This window comes from Ascaphus truei, chromosome 3 (genome assembly GCF_040206685.1).
Source record: "Ascaphus truei isolate aAscTru1 chromosome 3, aAscTru1.hap1, whole genome shotgun sequence".
Lineage (NCBI taxonomy): Eukaryota > Metazoa > Chordata > Amphibia > Anura > Ascaphidae > Ascaphus > Ascaphus truei.
This window is the reverse complement of record NC_134485.1, coordinates 253090649-253115058: the sequence shown is the minus strand read 5'-3', so window position 1 is coordinate 253115058 and position 24410 is coordinate 253090649. Positions and strand designations below refer to the sequence as shown.

At 39.2% G+C, this 24410-nt stretch overlaps 1 protein-coding gene across 5 annotated transcripts in view; it reads left to right on the top strand.

Annotated features, from left to right (window-relative positions):
* Nucleotides 1–9407, top strand: part of TFDP1 (transcription factor Dp-1) — a 45246-nt gene extending 35839 nt beyond the window's left edge. For all 5 annotated transcript variants that reach the window (XM_075590625.1, XM_075590624.1, XM_075590623.1 and 2 more), the window contains 4 exons: nt 2877–3028; nt 4351–4517; nt 4919–5000; nt 9136–9407. In XM_075590625.1, coding sequence (XP_075446740.1) covers nt 2877–3028; nt 4351–4517; nt 4919–5000; nt 9136–9280 — 546 coding nt within the window. In that variant the 3' untranslated portion in view covers nt 9281–9407. The remainder of the gene's footprint in view (nt 1–2876; nt 3029–4350; nt 4518–4918; nt 5001–9135) is intronic.
* Nucleotides 9408–24410: the final 15003 nt, after the last annotated feature.

Here is a 24410-nt window from a genome sequence, read left to right as displayed (position 1 = left end):
TGTGTTTTTAAATAAATCAGTTCTGTACTATGAGAAAATACTTGTAGCATTTAAAAAAAAAAAAAAAAATGTTTTAAAGACATTTGTAATGTTTCTAATGTAGGAAGTATTTCCAAAGTGACCGCCCCTTTCCCCTTATGATTGGCTCTGGCTCTTGAGCCCCGCTCTCTCTCTAGCAGTGCACCAATTGTATCTAGTAACTGCTCAGTCAATCATATTCCAGGACTACATTGCCCAAAATGCTATGCAAGAACAGAATTAAACAACCCGGAGCAAGCGATCGATTACAGGATAATGTATCGATCTGCAGCTTGGCTAATCACTTGTCAGTGTGCAGATTGTATTGATGCAGATATTGAATGGGGAGAACGGTATCATCTATTTATTTTTTGATTATTGAAGCTCGGCTAACACGGTACTGATACCTCTACACATATATATATATATATATATATATATATATATATATATATATATATATAACGGCAGCTTGAACTGCAGCTTTAACATTAGAGGTAGTTTTAGTGACATGTCTTTCTCTAGGAGGGGGGTTGTAGTTGAGTTTTGAAGATAGTGACAGTGGGAGTGTGTTAATACAGTGTAGGGAAGTGCTGCTTGAGTGCTTTCCCACAGTACATTGAAGACTAGTGACGTAAAGAGGAGGCATGCTTGCAGAGATGACCATTCATGAAGGGGTATTATCCTTTTTGTGAAGTGCCCACATTCAGCAGTGTGGGACAATGGGGGTACTGAGTGACCTCCATTACATAAACTGAATGACATACAAGTAAGGACAGACATGTGCAAATGTATACAGAAGGTAATGAGGGCCCTGCTTCGGAGAGCTTACAATCTAGAGGGAATAAAGGGGCAATGTTGAAACAAAAATGTATACTGGCCACTGATTGTGTGGGTGGTGTATGGTCCAGCCGCACATCTGGATCTATTAAGGTTTTGGGGGATGGATGGTGCTGGATAGCATGGAGTTTCGTCCATGAGAGAAGTTGTCGTAAAGAGGTATGTCTTGAAGGACCGGAGACATTTGAAGGATATGCAGGACTTAAGATGCCAGCGAAGATATTTGAGGAGAGGGGTGGTTGAAGTAACCTTGGTAGATATAGAGAGGATTCGAGCCGCAGCATTCAAAATGGAATTGGGCCACGCTCATGGTGGCGGCGTCGCTACGTGTGCACACACGTCAGGAACTCTTACCTGTGTTCCTATTGTAGTTCCTCAAGTGCCCGCTGCCGTAGCGCGTTAACGCTGCTACATTTTGGGAAGACAATAATATTTTTAATTTGGGGCTGCAGTCGTGTGATGTCAGAGTCACGTGAGCTGGTTCAGCCAATGAGGGTGAACCAGCTTTGTGACACGTTCAACACGCCCCAGATCGCCTCCCCAATCTCCTGCAGCCAAGTGCACTTATCACTGGGGCTGCAGAAGTGCGCCCACAGTAGGGTGCGCCCGCACCGCCACCATGAGTGCTGCCTTAGATTGAAGAGGGGGAAAATGTGATGTAAAAAGGCCAGTTAGTAGAAAAACACGTTTTCTTTTGCTTGGAAAGCTGTGCTAAAGTGGTAGAATGAGATGAAAAAGCCTATGTTTGCTGTGTAGCAAGAAACCGTATTTGCATATCTTGCTCCACTTGAATGTTAGAGTTGTAATTTCAATACGCAGCATTCTTCGTAGCTAAGCATGTTGACAACATAAGGCTTTGTGCACTCTTGGATTTTCTTGTCCCCATATTGAAATTGCTAGCTACGATGTCCAATATGCTTAATGATGCCATGCAAACTGCTAAATGTAAGAAGGAAGGCTTTCTGCCAAAAATGTTGCATCCAGAGGGGATTTTCTGAGATTAGACCAACTACAATTCAGCAAATCACGTTTAAGGGCAATGTATTGAAAAATTGTTCATACTGCTCCACTGAGTTTGATTCATATATCTGTAAAGAACTCAATTCTCCCTCAGATTTATCGCAAAGCATCTACTAAAATAGCCTTGATTTTTCTTTGACACCCCCTCCCCTGTGTTTTTCACATGTACTGTTGTGTTTTTTTTTTTTTTTACATTTCTTGTTGGTGCGCAACAGCACTTGTGATATACCAAGATTGCAGTTCTTTACGATTTCTACCTTGCAGGCAATGTGCACTTGTGGGTGTGGAACAAACTCCTTGCAACTTGTTCCCTTATTTAAGATGTGCCACTGAATCATTCTTTCTAGACAACATATTGGTTTTATATTTTAATATGAAAATAAACATATATAAAAAATAGGTGTTACATAGTGTATTTATTTCCAACTTCCCTTCAATATGTGCTGCCCAGCTGAAATGCATTTTATTGTGTCCAGCAATAGTAAAACCTTTTTAAATCGCCTCTGATAGAAGCTACATTTCAATAAAACATAACATTTTCTAAGTCATTATTCCATTTTCCTTGTGTAAAAAGTAGTTTTGATCATGACAATATCTAGTGTCGTTTGTTATATGAAAGAACTGACCAGACATGGGAATATAAACGCAGATACAAGGTTTTTGTAAATCACAATGAATATAGGACCTCCAAATATCAAAACATTTAGCATCTCAACTGTAAATTAGTGACAGAATTGTAATACTAAAATGCACATTCCGTTTGTGTGCAGAATTTGTAAACATAAATAAATTAGATCATAAATTGGGCAACAATTTTGTGCATCTGTAGCTATGTTGACTGCATTTGTTAGTGGGATTGTACAGTACATACCCACATGATTTTGATGTAGATCACATACATATATTTTATTTTTATATTGCCACATTCTTATTTTAGAAGAATAACTTGCTTTGTTCTACATAGTTGCTTTGTTCTACATGGTAGTGTTTTCTTTCAGCAAATTGCCTTCAAGAACCTAGTTCAGAGAAACCGTCAGACAGAGCTACAGGCGCACAGACCTCCTCCATCCAATTCGGTCATACACTTACCATTCATCATTGTGAACACCAGCAAGAAGACAGTAATTGACTGTAGCATTTCTAATGACAAGTAGGTTAATAGCCACTTCTATGCTGCCCAATCATGTAATTTTGTGATTGGTATGTTTTGTGGCGTAATGGTTACATTCCTTACCCTGATAAGAGGGTCTGCCACAAAAGCCTTTTGTGTTGCTTCTGTGAACTATTTGATTTTCCTCTAACTCAAGGTCACCCTTTTCTGTTTTCTGGCTCCTGGTGGACTTGCATAAACTGTTTCCGAATGTTAAGAGCTCATTACACGAAGGCAGGTTTGCTGCCCTGTAATATTAGTAGTGTAACAATAGCTCCTTCCTGTAGAAGACAAGCATAGCTTATCCAGAATGCTCTTTCAAGCTTGGAGGATGCATTAGTGTTACATGTTGAAGTCCATTTACGACAAAACACAAACATGCTAGTCTTCACTGTCTGATTCTGATTAAGAAACCAAACATGGCTATGAAAAACTGATCATGTCCTATACAGGCATACCCCGGTTTAAGGACACTCACTTTAAGTACACTCGCGAGTAAGTACATATCGCCCAATAGGCAAACGGCAGCTCACGCATGCGCCTGTCAGCACGTCCTGAACAGCAATACCGGCTCCCTACCTGTACCGAAGCTGTGCGCAAGCGGGGGGACTATAGAGCCTGTAACACATGCGTTATTTACATCAGTTATGCACGTATATGACGATTGCAGTGCAGTACATGCATCGATAAATGGGAAAAAGGGAGTGCTTCACTTTAAGTACATTTTCGCTTTACATACATGCTCCGGTCCCATTGAGTACGTTAATGCGGGGTATGCCTGTATAGTCAAAGCCTATGTGGCATATCACTGTTGGCATTTTTGCTAAAAACACAATTTATTTTCCCATTATATTAGTTACCTGCTCTTGCAGTAACGGGCTGTGTATATTTTGTAAGGATTTTTGTTTTTCTGCTCATAATTCACCCATGCAATACAAGAACCATGGTATGTGGGATTTTTTATATATATATATACACACAAATACCAGCAAAACTAATCTATATTTTTGGAGGGTTTCTGAAATGTTCAGATTTGTGTCAAATTCACAAAGTAAACCATCATAAGAATCCGTGATCGCTATCATAAAGGAGTCCTAATTTATTTGTTCTGAAAATAAAAGGATATTACTTGTAAATCATTGAAAACAGATGATCTATTACAGAACATTAGATAAGAGCAAGACAAACATGCAGGAGGGTAATATGGTAGTTTAGATGGACTGACATCTGTGCATCGACTTTAACCTGTGCTTTAGGTGTTTAATGTGTACGTTTAATGCTGACCTAAAATGTCTGCTTTTACATGTATTTTGTTGTGCCAGATTTGAATACCTTTTTAATTTTGACAACACATTTGAAATCCATGACGATATTGAAGTACTGAAGCGGATGGGGATGGCATGTGGCCTGGAGTCAGGAAGTTGTTCAGCAGAGGACCTAAAGACAGCACGGAGCTTCGTGCCAAAGGCTCTAGAACCATATGTGACAGGTCAGTGACTTGCATTTTTATTTAATATACGACCAAGCTAAAATTATTTTCTACTTGCTAAGAAGGCTGCTTAGTTAAATTATTCAAAATTCTTCACCTTGGCTTAAGTCCTGAACATGACCAAATTGTTCAAAGTGAAGGCAACTGTTAATCAGCATAAATGTATCAAGAAATTAAAAAAACAAATGTGACATATTTGGCTTTCTTAAATTTGTACTTGTACTTCATTATATATATATATTTATATATTTTTATATTTATATTTATATATATTTTTTTTAAAAATTTTTTTTTTTTTTTTAATAAAGCTGGCACAACATTTTAAGAATCATTTTATTACAAGCGTTATTGTTTTACTTGATCGTGTTTGACTGGTGCTTAATCTTTCCTTAAATTTGCAGAAATGGCTCAGGGATCAATTAGCAGTGTGTATGTCACGTCTTCATCTGGTTCTGTCTCAAATGGCAGACGGTTTTCAGCCAGGTAAGATGAGCTTGTTAACGATTGTGCATGTACAGATTTTACTTTTGCGTATAAAGCTAGTATTTGACAGCAGAGAAGAACCACTTAGCCCACCAAATCTTCTCTGTTTTTCCATCTGTTTTAAAACCCCAGACCCCATTTGATCCCTGGCATTCTTTTGTATTTAGGATAGAATTATGTCCCTAGCATGTTTGAATTCCCTTACTGTATTAGCCCCTACCACCTCTGTCAGCCTATTCCATGAATCCACCACCCTTTTAGTAGTATTTTCTCAGCCATATCCCAAACCTGCCAATGTCAAACTTTGAGTATGACCTCCCTGAAATATTCTTTCATCCTGTACTTTATTGAAATCCTTTTATGTATTTGAAAGTTTGTCATACCCCATCTCTCCTCCAAATCTGCACATAATAAGGTCGTGCCAAGTCTTATGATTTAGGCCATGGCTCTTCAACCAGTTCTCTGAAGGGGCCAGATTGGAGAACCTTTAGGAGCAGATGGATCACAAGCTTATTATGTATTTTTTCATTTAAAAACGTGAATATAAATGTAAAAAAAATTCCAAGCATGTATAACATCTGTACCATATATATTTACATTACCTTGACTTACAAGTGAGTTTGTGTCAAATTGTACTTTGCTTCTGCTAATTTCATACTAACTGTTTGGACAGCTGAATCAAAGGAGCACATCAAGGCTCTTCGCGGACCGCCTTTGGCCCACAGGCCACATTTTTAAGAGCCCTTTTTTGGACCACACACCACTTTAGCAGCACCCCTTTGCACATTCTCTGTATGCCATATTGGAGATAGTCTCCAGACGTGAACAATACTATAGACAAGGTCTTACCAGTAGTCCATAAAGTGGCATCACCACCCCTCTTCTGCTAATACCTCTCCCTATACAACTTAAAAGCAGTGGGTAAAGCCAGCAAGATTTTAAGTCGGCTAAATGATTCCCATGTCCCATGTCCCTTTCCTCTGGACTTTATATTCAATCATTCTTAATTTCAACTGCATTTCACTACTACTGAAATCAGGTTCACTAGCTTGTAGTTGACTACATGCTACTTTTATGAAGTGGCACTGTTTGCTCTTCTCCATTAATCTCAAAATGCACCTGTTGATAGTGACTGGTTCAATAGTTCAGTTAATGGTGTGTAAAGCTCTGTTCATATCAGACTGCTTTGGCTTGTTCACTTTCAGTTTTAAAACTTTCACCAGGACTTATGTCCACATTTCCATGTATAACCTTGTACCCTCCCCTACACCGAAGAGTGGGCAATCATAATAAAGGTGATCTGCTATACCTTTGTCTACCTCAACGTGCCAACCTCTTCGGTTTTTAGTTTTATTATTCATGCTATTGTGTTTCTCCTATTGCTTATGCTTAAATCTTTTGTCCCCTTTGCTGACTGGGCTACTCAGCCTTTGCACATCTGATTATTTAATTGGCCTTCTGCTTAACATGATATTCTCTCTTTCGGTCTATCTATATTACCAATACCTGCTACCTCTTGAGAACCATATCTGCTTTCTCTTCCCCCACCCTTCTCCCCCCCCCCCCCGCCAAAGAATCCCTTAAATATTTTAATATTTCTAAAAAATCTTAGTTTGTCTGGTATGACTCTGCCTTACTCTTGATAGCAAACCACACTGCTGGTCACTGGTTCTCACCCACAAATGCATCTAAACTGTTGTACATATTTCTAGGGTTTCAGCCTTGTATTCTGAGTGAGCCCCTTACCAATTGCTTGAGTTGCTGCCTGCAAGGAATGCAGGATGCAGCTGCTTTTGAACCTGCAACGCGCCAGTCGGGAAAATTGACGTATCCCAACATGCCATCTGGCAGATTGACGTCTCTCAAAATGATTCTCTCTTAGTCATATTAGTTGATGTCTTCTATTAAAACCCTATCCAATTCCTTTCTTGTCCAGGGAGGTCTGTAAATCACCACAGTACGAATGGCAACCTTGCCAGTTATTTTTGGTTACGCAAATTTACAGTACCTTGTACTAAAGTAGCATTTCTTTTTCACATAAAAGGGAACTCTTCCTTCTGTCCTTATCTAAATATTGTAACTTGGGATAGCTACCGTATGTTCCGGTTCTCATTTTCATTGTACCATTATACTCTGTAGTAGCCACAATTTCTGAATCGTCCTTTGTGATTATTGCAATTAGTTTTGTGATTGCATTTCCTCAACTATATGAGCATTTGTACACAGCCTAAAGAGTCTGGTTACGGCTTTTCTTAACCCCTTCCTTCTGTTTCCTCTGTACACCACCTGTTGGTCCCCCACCACCCCCCTATTTAAGCAGTCTTCTTTGCCCTGGATATTACCCACCTGATCTCATCCTCTTGCAGGGCAGTTGGTTTTATCCTGATTCATATCCCCCTTCACCTAGTAGGCGTACTTGCTAATGAAACATCTGAGCTGCTCACTCAATAGCCAGAATCCACCTTGCAAGGGAACTAGGATATATTTTCTTTATATAGGTTCATATCCCTGGGAGAGCTGTCCAATAAATCCAAATCCCTCCTTCACACCACGCATTAGTCTAGTGAAGTCCTTCCCCACACCTATATACTGGCAATACCCCCGAGAGCCACTGAGGATGTTACTTGCATAAGAGCTGTCCTCAACGCCCTAAATTCCTCCTGCACTTTAATTGTATCTTTAGCCTGATCATTAGTCCCTATGTAGACAATGATAAATGACCATCTAGCTCTCCCTCTCCTGCTGCTTTAACAATTCACAGAATGCACCTTTTATTCCACTGAGCTGTAGCGCCAGGTAGGCCCCTTACCTCACTCTTCGCCCCCCTCCCCCGCCCCCTCACTACATGTTTCCAGATCTATACCCCTTGCAATGCAATCAACCAAGAGGCGTTGCCTTTTCTTTTGGGATCCCTATCTCCTCCGTTGCAGTAGGTGTTTGTGGTTAAGTTCTGTCCTGCTAGTGTAACAGAGTTGTGCAATGGCATAGATTGTGTGATGTGCGTGCGATCTACAACTTGCACTTCAAGGGCACACAGTTGTCTAGGGCTAGGCAATCTTCCTGGGATGCCTCTTTGGCAGCAGTGGCCTCTCTGGGGTAGTACCTGTGTGGAGCAAAAGGATACAAATATCTTGCCTATACTGTATCAGCTTGCAGTCTAGAAATCTCCTTCTGCAACAGAAGTGCTTGCAGATGAGACAGTACTTGAAATTCCAGAATTTCTTGCAGAAAACTATTGCCTCTTATTGCACTATATAACATCAAACATGCTAATAATTCTGTGTTTAAGTTCCTGCTTGTTTAAATCCCACACGTGGAAAACCAATTGCCTGTAAAGCATCTGGTTGTTCCACATACCGTTAGCAGCAGCCTACACGTTACCTGAAGTGTGAATAATATGTAATGTTCTAGAACATTTGGTCACGACCATTTTGCCGTGGCCAAATGACCACTGGTGTTTAGCTGTTGCTCAACTCACCGCTGGGACACTCAGCCACCGGCTGCTTCGCCGCAAAAGTAAGTCACTTAACCTTGCCCCTTACTCCAACACCCCCTATTACCAAAGCTACCCCTACTGCAAAAACCTTAACCCCTAACCCCATCATCAAAGTGGCTGGCAGCGGATGGTCCCCCTGCGGTCGCAACCAAATGTCCCATTCTGAATATGTAAGGCTTATAGAACAAGTCCTTGGAATTTTAAAATAGAAATTGATGTTCTAAATTCTATTATAATTGTGTTATCATTCCATTGGAAATATATACAGAACACCGGTCTCCGACCTAGTAGTATGCGTTTATATGATGATCCACCATTTGAGTGGCCAATATTTGCCATCTAATGAACAAATAACTACATTTTTGCACCATAAGTATCCACTGGGAGACTGCTGATAGGACGGTTGGGAAATAATGTTGGGTGACCCAGTGTGGGAAGAAGATATCTGGCATACAGGCATGTCTTCAATAGAATTTGCCTTCTATAAATTTAAAAATGAATTGTTAATCCATTTGCTGTATGAGGCCTAGAGTAGATTGTTAAACGTGTTCATGGCCACTCTGGCTGTATATAGGTCAGCACATGGTTTGTCACACAAGAAGTGCACAGAAGTAACAGATCTTCCCTCTCTTGCTGCAGTGACTTGGGTACAGATGGAATGCTGGCGACTAGCTCCAATGGATCTCAGTACAGCGGCTCCAGGGTGGAAACGCCAGTGTCTTACGTTGGAGAGGAAGATGAGGAAGATGAGGATGACTTTAATGAAAATGACGATGATGACTGATCTATCTGTATACACTTTTATTCCTATTTTCAGTAAAAAAAAAGAAAAAAAAAAGCTTCAGGAATCTATTTTTGTTTGATGGGGTGTCTTGTTTTTTTTTTTTTTTTAGTTTTTTTTTTTTTTTTAACATCACTCCTAAGGAAATATTGGTAAGGTAATTATAGAGTTCTCTTAACCAAGCAAGGGGTTCTAGTTGAGCGGTTCTTTTTGTTGGTATGGATGTGCTGATACCAGTATTTAATGCTGATCCCTTATTTACGTTCCCATTTTTTTTTCTAGTACAATTTTCCCCTTAGAACTTTGCTAAATTGGCTCAACAAAATGTACTTTATCTACTGTACATTGACAATAAAATGCTATCCTTCTATGTAAAAACAAAATGGGTTCACTGAATGGCCATTTATTTGTAGGGTTTGAATAATGCCAGGCATTTAGGGAAGGCAAAAAATGGTTTTGTGAAATCATGCAACGTCCAAAGAATGTAAGGTTGATGGCTTTTTTTCTTCCCTCCTGCTCATTGGAATTTCAGCATAAAAATAACTTTTTTGTAAAAAATTTATGCCTTTCGTTGTATATTTTGGGAAATCTGAATGGTTTTTTTTTTTATGGCAAGGTTTTTATACTGCTATGCTAGTGCAGCTATATAAAATGTCTTGAAGGTTTTCAAATGATATATTGCTTATAGTATAATTTGCCTGATTTCTTACAGGCAGACTTTGGAATCTTATTTTTATTCTATAGTTGTTTACATACTTAAGTATATCATTTTAAGATATGTACTGAAACAAATGTTTTGTATTTGTTTCATAAACCTCTCTGTAATCTATTATAATGTTGAAATTAAATAGAGTTTTAATGTTTTTTTAACAAGATTTGTGAATCATTTTTAGCAGTTCATTTTTTATATATGAACAATTTCATGGTAGATGGTGGTAGTTTCAGACCAAACTATTTACAGAATAATTAACTGCACAAATGCTGTCAGCTGCCTGTTCAAAAACCATTTTTTTCTACTGAAACATAAATACACTTCTGTAATTTTATAAACTATGCAGACTTATAATTTGATTTGTTTAGCTTGGCACTGTTGGTTTCATTAATAATAAAAAAAATGCAATGGGCATTTTAAATAAGCTGTTCTTTTCTAATCTAGAATTTATTTTAAAAACAGTTGTCTTTTGTTGGTCTATAAGTTACATTTTCAATGTTTTCATTTTCTTTGGAGTCTTTATATGAAGCAGTATTATAATGCTTTTCTTGGGTGAAAAAAAATTGAGTTGAATATAAGTTATGGTCAAAGTCCATTCAATGTAAAGTAGAATAAAATGGGGGCAAGGTTGGTGCTTAATCTTTAAGTAGGGTTACCCAAATCCTTGTACACAGATCGCGCGGATATAAAAGACAACACCACACCATTTCTCATGGTGTATTTTTTTTATTTTTTTAAATCGAGATTAACTTCAGAATTGAGATGTTTTTTTTTTTTTTTTTAAATCTGACTTGGTCCTACACGTCCCATTATGGGCTCCAGCTGACTTGCGTTCACTCACTGGAGGGGACAGCTGAATTATTGTCCTATTGTCCCTCAGGTCTGATCCACCCTACTTGTTTGTTTGGAGACTCCTCACTGCCTCAGGGGAAACGGGCATGACTATATGTAGGGCCTATTGACTTCACATGCATGAATAAAGTATGGCAAGGAATGCGTGTGGTTAAAATGGAGAACTGCTCCTTTGAGGATTATAGGTACTACATGAGTGGTGTGTTCTCTAATATTCTGGTGATTTGTTGCTTTCCTGTTCATATTAACACTACGAGGCAGATTACAACACTCAAATTACAAAACTTTTCCATAAGTTTGACTTCATAAAAGTATTAAAGTCACATGCTTAAAGTCCTGTGTAATTGAAGACTTAAGTAAAACTGTTTAATAAATGATCTCGAGGTGCGCTCTTGCCTTTTAACACAAGACTAAAATTAATTTTCGTGAAGATTTCTGCTCTATTACGGACAAGGTGTGTGTGTGGCGTGAGCCTTCTTTTTTTGATTGGCATATTCTGACGTTTCATTGCAATTTCATGACTACATTCCAGATCAACTCAAGCAGGGAGGCTGCTGCAGAAAGTGATCAACTGGGTTAGGTGCAGCAGCGTAACAAGGGCGAGAAACATGCCCAGGGCGCAACAAAATCAGGGGCGCAAGGATAGTACTCAGAATTGTAAATGGTGTGACGTGTGCTTACCTAGTTTCCCTTTGTTTTTCTGAGCAATGCACATCATATGCGCTATGTGCACACCCTATGATGACGTGCGTCACACCTGCCGATCTGCTGATTGATCCGTGTATCAATGCGTTTGGTGAATTGATCACGGTATGCCGTGATATTTTTCACGCCCCTGTGTAATTTGTTTGAGATTAAATGTTACTATTACGTGATTACATTAGGTCCTAGTGGGGTCGTATGAATTGAGTTGTAAGTTGTTTTGATTTGTCAATACATATCACGTGATTATATTCGGTCATTAATAAAACGGTTGGTAGAAGGTACCACCTATGAGTTTCGAAGAAGCGCTTTATCATGCGCCTGGTGTGAAACGCATAGGTTGTTCCCTGTTCCTCAGTTTTATTCATGTATGTACATGTATAGTGGTGTTTTTGTTTTGTTTTTATAAATGGAAGTCGCCCCCTCCATTATTAACCTGGTTGTGCGTCGCACTTCCTTCTGTTTCTGTCAATTTTTAAAGTAGTTATTCAAGATATATATATATATATATATATATATATATATATATATATATATAAATAAATATAAGGAAAAAAAGCGCCAAATCCTAGTGCATTACTGTGCAAAAATCGATATATTTAATTCCCAAAAATCTCAATAAAAATGAACTCACAAACATAAAACAATTAAAAGCATTGTATGAGTAATACTCATGCTCCTAGGACCAGGAAACGCTGCTTTGCTGTTGAAGTCCCTCCGTGGCTCCACTGGAACAGATTGCTGCCTCCGTTGTTCACTGCCTGCAGGAACTGACGAATCAGGCACTCCACGATGGGTCTCTCCCCCGGTGCACACCAACCAGTTGCTTTTTAGTTCCCACCGGGGACGGTTGAAGTCGCGGACCAGCGGATGACGTCACGGGAACCGTTCTTAATACCGGACCGGTAAAGATACTCAGCAGTTCAATTGCAAGCGTTGAAAAGTCCACTGCACACCTTCCCTACGCGTTTCATCTGATTAACAGACTTCTTCAGGGGATGGACTCTGGGTGTGTGGTGTCTCATATTATATACCCCCCAAGTCCAATTAGCTTAATTAGTTGAAAGGCAAAAAACACTGTTGGCAATCTAAATTTTAGGTGGAACAGATTAAGTACACATGTGAACACCTAATTTTGCATCCACATCACTGAATACTTGCCAGCACATAGAAATGTATATAAAATACTGATGAATACCAGTTGTACTGAAAAATAAATAAATAAAAATAATTAAAACAAACATGTAGTTGATGTCCTTGTCTATATTTTTAGTATTTATACGGACTACAAGGGTATACCTTAGGATATCGAGAGAATATACTGTAGTTGCCACCACCTCAATATAAATGATATTTAGCAACAGTTGGGCATTTCATATGTTAAACGAAAAATTATTATTCTTATACAACAAAAGTTATTTTGTAATCAATGTCCTTATTTGTTTTGATTAAACATACTATAAGGGTATATCTCAAGACATCCTAAATACCCCAATATATCTATTAGTAAACAGAAGAGTTAGATATTTAGTTAATACAATTAAATGTGGCTTACGGAGGGTGGATCAATTAATGAACAAGAAAGAGCACAATACTCTATTAGATATTAATTGACTTTTATCTTAGTACATTATATTTTTCTTAGTGTTATCATGGATAAAGATTAGAGGTTGAAACCATAATCCCTTATGGATGGTTCTACTCTTGATATTGTAGAATCATTTAATTAATTTATGAATATGAGTATTAGTCAGTGTCCCATAGGATAGAGGTTAAGGTATCTTTAAGTTTATGTGTATGCAACCAATTTGTACTATGAAATAGAACCAGCGTGGAAAAGAGCAGTATTTAACTCCATAGAAAATATAATATGGAGTTAGAAAGTATATTGGGAAGTTTAGACCGGGCATGTATCCTAGGTCACTTGAATCGTCAGCCCAGCAAGATTGCATGGTTCAGCTTACTCCCAACACTCCTCAGTAAGGGAGAGGGGGGTAAGGGAATGGGAGGGGAGAAAGAGGGGGGGGGGGGGGGGGGGGGGGGAAGGGGGGAGGAAAAGGGGAAAATATAGACTGTCCATGTCTTGGGACGTATTTTTCTCCTGTTTTTCTTTTTTCTTTTTGCTCCTCGTCACTATAGGATAGGTACCATACATGTCTGGTGACCACGGAGGTCTGGGTTGAACATGGCTCACATGTTCCCTTCGTGATCGCCAGACATAAGTGATTATTAATATTTATTCACGCATCATGGTGTTAACAATTTATGTTGGCACATAATCATTTAGTTAAGGGTTCATATTATTGGTAGCACACACATATATATATAGCATAGTGCCATACTAGGACACATTTATTAAATATTTGTTATTTACAGTAGATTTTGGAATTTTATTCACATCCACATTAAAATTCACTCATTTATCACATACATATAGATTTCCTTTTTTCACTTATATATTTTCCCCCTTTTCCTCCCCCCCTTCCCCCCCCCCTTCCCCCTCCCCCCCCCCCTCTCCCCCCCCCCCCCCCCCCTCTTTCTCCCCTCCCATTCCCTTACCCCCCTCTCCCTTACTGAGGAGTGTTGGGAGTAAGCTGAACCATGCAATCTTGCTGGGCTGACGATTCAAGTGACCTAGGATACATGCCCGGTCTAAACTTCCCAATATACTTTCTAACTCCATATTATATTTTCTATGGAGTTAAATACTGCTCTTTTCCACGCTGGTTCTATTTCATAGTACAAATTGGTTGCATACACATAAACTTAAAGATACCTTAACCTCTATCCTATGGGACACTGACTAATACTCATATTCATAAATTAATTAAATGATTCTACAATATCAAGAGTAGAACCATCCATAAGGGATTATGGTTTCAACCTCTAATCTTTATCCATGATAACACTAAGAAAAATATAATGTACTAAGATAAAAGTCAATTAATATCTAATAGAGTATTGTGCTCTTTCTTGTTCATTAATTGATCCACCCTCCGTAAGCCACATTTATATTGTATTAACTAAATATCTAACTCTTCTGTTTACTAATAGATATATTGGGGTATTTAGGATGTCTTGAGATATACCCTTATAGTATGTTTAATCAAAACAAATAAGGACATTGATTACAAAATAACTTTTGTTGTATAAGAATAATAATTTTTCGTTTAACATATGAAATGCCCAACTGTTGCTAAATATCATTTATATTGAGGTGGTGGCAACTACAGTATATTCTCTCGATATCCTAAGGTATACCCTTGTAGTCCGTATAAATACTAAAAATATAGACAAGGACATCAACTACATGTTTGTTTTAATTATTTTTATTTATTTATTTTTCAGTACAACTGGTATTCATCAGTATTTTATATACATTTCTATGTGCTGGCAAGTATTCAGTGATGTGGATGCAAAATTAGGTGTTCACATGTGTACTTAATCTGTTCCACCTAAAATTTAGATTGCCAACACAGTGTTTTTTGCCTTTCAACTAATTAAGCTAATTGGACTTGGGGGGTATATAATATGAGACACCACACACCCAGAGTCCATCCCCTGAAGAAGTCTGTTAATCAGATGAAACGCGTAGGGAAGGTGTGCAGTGGACTTTTCAACGCTTGCAATTGAACTGCTGAGTATCTTTACCGGTCCGGTATTAAGAACGGTTCCCGTGACGTCATCCGCTGGTCCGCGACTTCAACCGTCCCCGGTGGGAACTAAAAAGCAACTGGTTGGTGTGCACCGGGGGAGAGACCATCGTGGAGTGCCTGATTCGTCAGTTCCTGCAGGCAGTGAACAACGGAGGCAGCAATCTGTTCCAGTGGAGCCACGGAGGGACTTCAACAGCAAAGCAGCGTTTCCTGGTCCTAGGAGCATGAGTATTACTCATACAATGCTTTTAATTGTTTTATGTTTGTGAGTTCATTTTTATTGAGATTTTTGGGAATTAAATATATCGATTTTTGCACAGTAATGCACTAGGATTTGGCGCTTTTTTTTCTTATATTTTTCTATGCAGGTGGAGAGGGAGGTCGTTGTGCCCTTTTATGAAGCTGCCGGTTGATCCTAATAGTGCTTCTGTCACTCCCCAATTATTGGATCTATTTGTTGGACTCTAGAGGACTATCTGCAATTAGCAGATTAAGGCAAAGTTCACAGCACCACACATATTTTTTTGTATAATTGTATGTTTTAGCTTTTTTTATATCAGACATTCACAGTGCACTTTTGGTATATGAATTGATTTCACTATTCAGGATTTATTATAGTAGTATTCATTATATTGATTTATTAACAATATGTTTATATATTTATGATTTTTAATCAGTTAAATCAATTTTATATATCCTATATTTCTGGTTTTCCATACACAAGCGCAGACCCTCATTGTATATATTATATATATATATATATATATATATATATATATATATTAAATATTATATTTTTTTTAAACACACTTTGCTTTTTAGGATGGGGATAAGGGCCGTATTTGCCATTTTAATATAAAGTCTAAAAATAATTGCAAATGCTCAACATTTGCGACCCCAACAGGCAAATGCAGTTCAAGGAAATCGACCTCTCTTTACTCAATTTAAATTTCAATGATCCCACATCTTAGCCCAATATGAGTGATTAAAATGTTTTCTTCTTGAGCATGGTCCTGATCAAGGGAAAGCTTTTGATTTTTGAAATTCAGTGTCTGAGGGTGGGCAGTGGTGTGTTTTGTTTTTCTTTTCTTGACTAGACTACTTTTTTCAAAAAACAATAAAATGGAGTTGACGTATGTATGGTTAATATATTCAAAACTCATAATACTCATGCTCTTATATATTATTTAGGAAACAGATCTCAAATATTACAAATTCTAAGAGTTTTCTGACTTTAAACATTTATATAGCTTGGAAAAGCACGAAAATTAAGCTGATCATAAGAAGTTATTTAGTGTGGAAATTAGAACATAAATGGTAAAAAATTGGTGGAAACAAATACTATACAAAAAGCCATACAATTGGAAACAGCCTTGGAGAGTTCTGGATGGTTTTTCTTTTGTGCCAGAAATAATATTGCACTCAGAGGAACAACGGAGACAATCAGTCACCTGCAAGCTGGACTGTTTCTAAACTTTAATAGAATTAATTGGTCCATAAAATACACTACTGAAAAAACATTCTCTCAGATATTTTGTGACCAATTCAAAATGAATTCGTTATTTTATTCAGAAATAACGTTTGTTTAGAAATTATAAACAGGATAAAACGACCAACATATTCACTGACTGCAACGGATAATGCACACCGAGAACAAATGTTGCCAGTCAGGAGATGTTCATGTATGTGAAGGAAAAGTTACGATTGATATTTTATAGTATCATCAGAAATTGAACTTATTATGTGAACTGATATTTTGAATAAAAAGATGGAGTTGATAGAGCTATAGATCTATCGTGTTGTCCGGCATATGATAATGGTGCTAACTTGGCAGGCACATATGAGTACAGGCCCAGAGTATTAGAGGTAAACAATTTAGCAACAATTATACCATGTTTTTCCCATCATTCCTTAAATTTAGCTCATCACGCTGACCAAGTATCCACAGAAAAAACATTTTTGGGCACAATCCAAATTTTGTTTTTTTTAAGTTTATGTATGGGAGATGTTAAGAAATGTGTAGATATTACTTTAAAATTATATTTTGGCTATTAAAATATATGGCTATAAAAATTTAAAGATGATCAGCTGCCAAAAATAAAATGTGCATTATAAAAAAAACTTCCAAACTCATCTTAGATCCTGAAACAATTTCTGCCACTCGGGTTTTTTTTAAAACATATAGATTATACATTCATTTGTAATTTATGCGTTTGCAATAACATTCTCCAGCATGTACAATTTATCCATTTAGCTCTTCAACGGAAAGGTTTGTCAAGCTGTTCAATCTTATAGCAGGCTTGCAAAATTCAGGAAATAAGAAATTGCACCATTAAGGACATATTAGAAAAAGATGCCCCTGAACTAGCCAATAAAGTAGATATTTTATCTGAATTGCCAAGTAAAAGAAAAAAATCTTCAAGGTTCAATACAGGCCTTTCAAATGACGGAAATGGTACTAGATGCTCAAATCAAGCTTACATAAGGGAGATACACAAGGTATTTCATATCCTGATCACCCATTTAGCCATGCAGTACATTAAATGAAATTGATGAAGATTTATCATTTTTAACTATTGGCTATTCAAGAAATGGAAGTGTCTAAATTAAAAAATATGTTTTTGATTTAGCAATTAAATATGAAAATGATCTCAATAAAGAATTTTGTAGTGAAATGCAAAGTTTTAAAAATATCTCCAATTTAAAAACAAAAAAACAGCCTGACCTCTTTAGAGTCCTATCCTAATTTGGCAATTGCACTGAGGATATTTTTTACTTTACCTGTACCCACGGTTGGTAATGAAAGAAGCTTTGGTAAGCCAAAGCTTATTAAAAATTACTTACGATCTAGTATGGGGCAGCAGAGGTTAGCAGGCTTAGCAATTCTATCCATTGAACATGAAATATCTGACAGCATAGAATTTGATGATATAATTAATGAGTTTGCTGTGGCAAAAGCATGTAAAATAATGTTGTAGAATGAATTAACCCCTGGTGCTTTGTGGCTTCCAGAGTAATTTTTTTGTTTTTGTTATTTTTGAGAATTTAATATGTTTTTAATTTGATGTACTGTTGCTACAGATGAAGTCTCCGGTTCCGTCTCAACCTCCTCGTGGGACCCCCCCCCCCACCCCCCCCTCGCGTATTTAAAGCATGCGCGCTTCACCCAGCTTTTTACAAGCAGTAGCGGGTGAATGTGTGCCGGGAGGAGAAAGCATAATTATTATTTTAGCCTGTGCTCAAGAATACCTAGTTGGTAGGGGGGTTGGATTGGCCTGTAGAGAAGGGAGGACTGCTCTCTCTTTCAAAGACCTGCAAGTATCCACTTGCATCATTCATGCTCATTGCTGCCTGTGTAGGCAAAAGGGAAGCGAACAGCAGCCCCAGCAGTCTTCTCTATGTGACATGTTGTGGAGGACATTGGGTGATTCCTGTTCCCGTTGGCATTGGGGGAAGAGAGGGGCAGGAACTGGGGAGCAGCTCATTAATCGGGAGCAAAAAGGACATTGGGGTGTGCAGAGAAGGTGGCATATAGAATTAATAGTTCATATACAAAAGTGATGTGGCACCTTATGGGGTGAAGGAGCTGTGGTATTGCAGGGTCATATGGAGGAGAACAAATGGACTGATTTTTGTGTGAAGGAGGCTAGTAGGTTGACCTTGTCCTGGCCAAACTCCGCTAGTGTTTTATCAAGAAGGTGGAACTTTCTAAGTAGTTACTTTGTTGGCAAGGAATAACAAATGATACATTACAGAGCAGAGAAGGATCCCACATTTCTCCAGCATATGATTTAACCTGTACAATGTTTTAGTCTTGAGATTTGCATGTTTCAGTGTAAGACATTTAGAAGGGTGTCTAACCCGTATGATTAAAGTAAACCTATAGCGGTCAGATGCAGGGTGGGAGGGGGGGGGGGGTAGATGCTAGAGTGTATATATGTATATATATACATGTATGTATATAATATAATTTTTTTTCCTCTCCAAACACCTATGTTAATGTCTGTTTTGTAATGTTGCTGTGTTTAAACACAAGCTTACATAAACACAGCCCCCCTCCTGACAGTAAGCAGGGTACTGGTGGTGGGGAAACCTGTTCTACATCCTCTCCGCCTAGAGTCCATATTGAATAGAAAGGCAGGCAGATGTTTGTTGTGAATATGGTATCATTTGTATGCCAGGTTATGTGCAAATTGCCTTTGTTTTTCATTCTGTTAACACTTCGCTGTTGTACATTAGTAGTTTTATTTAAATATTGGTGAAAACATATATATTTTTTAATCTACTTTAACGCCATACAAGTCCGTGCAACTTTAGAAGTGTGGCTGCATTTCTTTCCCTATATATGAGCTCGGATGAACACTTGATGATAATAGTAGGTATTCTATATTCTGTGGTATATGCAACACTTTTCTTAGTTATGCTTTCTGGTATAAAAGCTATTAAATATATCTTGCATTATAAAACTTGAGGAGGGGCAGTCTCGTAGCACGCGTGTGTATATGCGCACGCGTGTGTATATGCACACACACACACACATTATTGAAAGTGCTTGGTATAATTTGGTTCCTTACAAAGATTCGATCACCCTTAATGTGAAATGTTTCTGAATATTTCTTGTGAAAAACAAACATTTGACTCCTATGTAGACAAACAAAAGACAGGGGTGCCCAATGCTACATCCAATTGAATGTGTGTGTTAATTTACCTCCTATGTAGATTAATTCATTATTTGGAACTAATTTTAAAAAAATAGCTTTTTTTTTTTTTTTTTTTTAAGTGGAAATCACATGCATTTTGGTTGTGTCCCTTTAAATGTTAGGATATGTTACATTGTCACTCGTGTTTTTAAGTGGTAAATGGGGTTTAAAATCAGTTTGACTAACATAATAAAATATTTCTATTATCCCCATGCATGTCAAGCTTTAGGAACCTCACACATTTTTATCCTAAATCTTCCTGGAAGCAATGTCTATAGTTCTATATCATTTGTGGATTATAATTGAGTAATGTAGAAATCGGTATTTCAATGAATTGCAAAAATCAATGTTCATCATCATATGACTGTTAACGTCATCAGTGACTTTTACCGTTGATTGTATTCTGGGAAACCTTGGATCATATGGTGGAATTCTGATGTTCTTTCAAAAGTACATAAAGGTTTGCAAAAGGAGGGCATCCTCTTGACTCCAATATTGAAAGTTAATATTTTTTTATGTGATTTAGAAAGGCTAGCAATTTTAATAGCGTGGAGCAAAAACATTGCATAATGTACATGTAGGCCAGGGTTGGTGGGTCTTGAGGACTGGAGTTGACCAGCCCTGGTGTAGGCAGTTGGCTTCCACTCATTTGAATATATTGTTTTCTGGATTAATAAAGCAGTCAGTACATGCTTCAGAATTTCATATTCAACATCAAGAAGAAAAAAAAATGATGATTATTAAAAAATTCCAATTGTTTATCAAAACCATAAATGATTTGGTTAGAAACAAGGAAGTTACAGAAACTTATTTTCAAATACAGATACATACCCTTCAAAAAAATAAAAATAAAAATATATATATATAATGGTAAATTGGCTTGGAACACATTGAATTACCCTTTTTGTATTATTGCTTATAAAGTGCCAACATTCCACAGCACGGAACAGCTTGGTAACAGTAGTTAGATTAACTAGAATGGCATACAAATCACAACAAACAGAGGCAAAGTGATACAGAAGCTATTGAGAAACCTACTTATAGGAAGCTCATAATCTAGAGGAATATCTATCTATCTATCTATCTATCTATCTATCTATCTATCTATCTATCTATCTATCTATCTATCTATCATCTCTTGAATCAGAATGGTCTCTTTTCTTTTGTCTGACCTTTTTTATTGAATTCTTAATCCACTAGCCTTCAAATACTTTGTGGGCAGGCTACCCGTCTATCTGTCCAAGCTCCTCATCCCTACCAGATGCAGCACTTATCATCTGAAATCTGACTCCAAAAGACTGTTCATGGTCCAAGGTTCAACAAAGTATCCGGCCGCTCCTCCTTCTCTTACCGTGCACCCCAAAACTGGAACAATCTACCGGAGACTCTCACAGCCGCCACCAGTCTAAATTCTTTCAAAACTAAAGCTGTCTCGCATTTTAATCTGGTCTGTAACAGTTACATACACTTATAATATATATTATCTTTAACTGTTAAAATGCATTGTCTTGTATACAATGTATACCCTGTTCACTTATGTAACTATGTATTTGTAACCATGTATTATTTGTCATCAAAACTCTATGCCCAGGACATACTTGAAAACAAGAGGTAACTCAATGTATTACTTCCTGGTAAAACATTTTTATAAATAACTAGCTGAGAGACCCGGCGTTGCCCGTGAGTTAAATTTCCCGCTCCCTTCTCTCCCCCTATTTCTGTGCTCCCCCCTCTTTCTCTGTTCCCCCCCCCCCCAGAGGGGAGGGACGGACAGTGGACAGGAAGGGGAGGGGGACAGTGGACAGGAATGGGGGGGGGACAGTGGACAGGAATGGGGGGGGACAGTGGACAGGAAGGGGGGGCAGTGGACAGGAGGGGGGGGACAGTGGACAGGAATGGGGGGGGACAGTGGACAGGAAGGGGGGGGGCAGTGGACAGGAAGGGGGGGGACAGTGGACAGGAAGGGGGGGACAGTGGACAGGAAGGGGGGGGGACAGTGGACAGGAAGGGGGGGGACAGTGGACAGGAAGGGGGGGGACAGTGGACAGGAAGGGGGGGACAGTGGACAGGAAGGAGGGGGACAGTGGACAGGAAGGGGGGGGACAGTGGACAGGAGGGGGGGGACAGTGGACAGGAGGGGGGGGACAGTGGACAGGAGGGGGGGACAGTGGACAGGAGGGGGGGACAGTGTCACACACACACACACACAGACTGTCAGACACACACAGACTGACACACATCCGTGCGGCGCTCAGTGGCGCCCTTCTCGGCGCAGGCCCCGACCCCCGCAGTCCCGTGCGGCGCTTTTCTAGGGCGCAGGCCCCGCCTCCGCAGTTCCATGCGGCGCCACACCCTATGGGTGAGGGGGGTGGTGTGGTACTGGTGAGGGGGTGAGTGGTACGGGTGAGGGGGGGTGAGTGGTACGAGTGAGGGGGGGTGAGTGGTACGGGTGAAGGGGGGTGGGCTGCCCCCGGCCGTCCGTTCCGCCGCTTGGTCCCGGCCGGTTGCGGCGGGAGGCACCGGGGTGAGGGAGGGGAGGCGGGAGGTGGTGTGTGTGGTGGGGAGACTGGAGGCGCAGGGGTGTGAGGCGGCGATTTGGGCGGGAGGTGGTGCGTGTGTGTGTGGCAGTTGGGTGAGGCGGCAGTTGGGTCACGTCAGAGCCACCAATCTGATTGGCCAGAGGCTGGACCAATCAGATTCACCACATGTCGTTTCAACCCAATCTGATTTGCCAGATGTCGTTTCAACCCCACAACTTTCGAATGTATATATTAAGATTAAAATAAACTAGCTCCTTTAAACTTGGCTGGTTAAACACAGCACCCTTGATGTCATATTTATGCATACACAGGAGAGAAGGCATGTCATGCTCAATGCAGAGGCATGTCACAGAAAGTGTAAAACCCTCCTATGTAAGAAATAAAATAATACAAAACGAAGGCATGAAGTACCAAGAATTTACCCTTTATGTATGTTACTGGTTCACTTTGATGTAAGAATTGGCTTCACAATTGACTCCTCCACCGATTGAATGCACTTGTACAGCCATTAGAGTTGTATTGCTAAATTCTCCTGTTCTGTTTTCTTTTTCTGTAACTGGAAAACCCCTATACTTGGGGCTGTCACATACACACATGAAGTCCAATCTGATTTGGCTGTACAATCTTAGGATTCAGCAGGCAGAAACTTTATAGAAATTCCGGTTAAAAGGTACAAAAAACCCCGAAGTAATTGCCTTAATGGGCTTATGTGCAAACCCATGTTCTGGATCTACAGGTTTAACACCGTAATGTCTGAGAAACTGAAATAGCTTGGCAGAATCTATGTGAAATGTGAATGCAGTCTTGGGTGCATTCTTTGTTCACAGCTGCATTGCATCTCAGCCACCCATCCCAGTGCATCTGCGTTGCCCCAAGTGTGCACAGCCTTTGGCACAGCCGAAGGGCAGCCAAAGTGTGTGAGCCGTTTGCTGCCGTTCGCTGATGTCTGGTGATGTTAAAGCTGCTCTATTTCAATCTAAATCTCACAAGCCTTTTATCCCCTGTACCCATTTTTCCAACTCTATCTGTCCGTGATTTGACTGTACTGTATAACTCTGTTCTTTAATGTAACCATGTATTTTTTTATAACTCAGTGCCCAGGACATACTTGGAAACGAGAGGTAACTCTCAACTCTTCCTGGTTAATTTTTTTTTATAAATAAATATGTTGTCTTCAGTAAACAAAATGGTGTAATTTTGAGCTGCCAGGCTGGATAAAAAGCTTAGAACGCTACTTGTTCTTGTAAAATGCATATCGTCGTTATAGAGGTAAAAGTCATTAACTACATTTTTGAGTACGGAGGAAAAGGCGGTCACATTTTTTTTTTTTTTTACATTATTTCAAAATCAAACGTAACGCCTCCACTTTTAGCCCTCTGACTTGTAACGAATGCTGAGGTGGGGGCCTGAGTCCCTTAATAATACTTAATGTGCTACACTTGGCCTACAGTAAGATTGCAGGAATTACTGACATTGTATGGGGGGGGGGGGGTACAACACTTTTACTGTACACCTTGGTGATATTGGACACCCTGTGATCCTCAGCTGAGGATCACTACATACAACACGCACCAGTATACAACACTGATCCCTAGAAACACTGCACAGGTGTAAATCTGTGTCAGTAGTGAGTGGGCTACCCTAGGTCTATTGGCTTGTGATGGTGCTGGTACACTGTGGGAGCTGGTAGTGTACTACTGTATTGCAGGCCTGTACTCCGCAAAGGGTCCTTCAGTACTGCTGTGCTTTGTAGCCGTTAAGGGTCCCCTCCAACGACACTATCTCCGATCACATCCGGCCATGGATGCGCTGGTCCTCTCACCACACGTACTCGTAGTTACACAGCAACTCTCGGTCGAGCCTGACGGCATTCAGGCTTGTGCAGATCTGACCTCATCTGTCATGGCTTCCCCCACCTAAAGGCTCCTCTCCCTCTTAGTCCCACCTCTTCCACAGACTTTGTCATTGGCT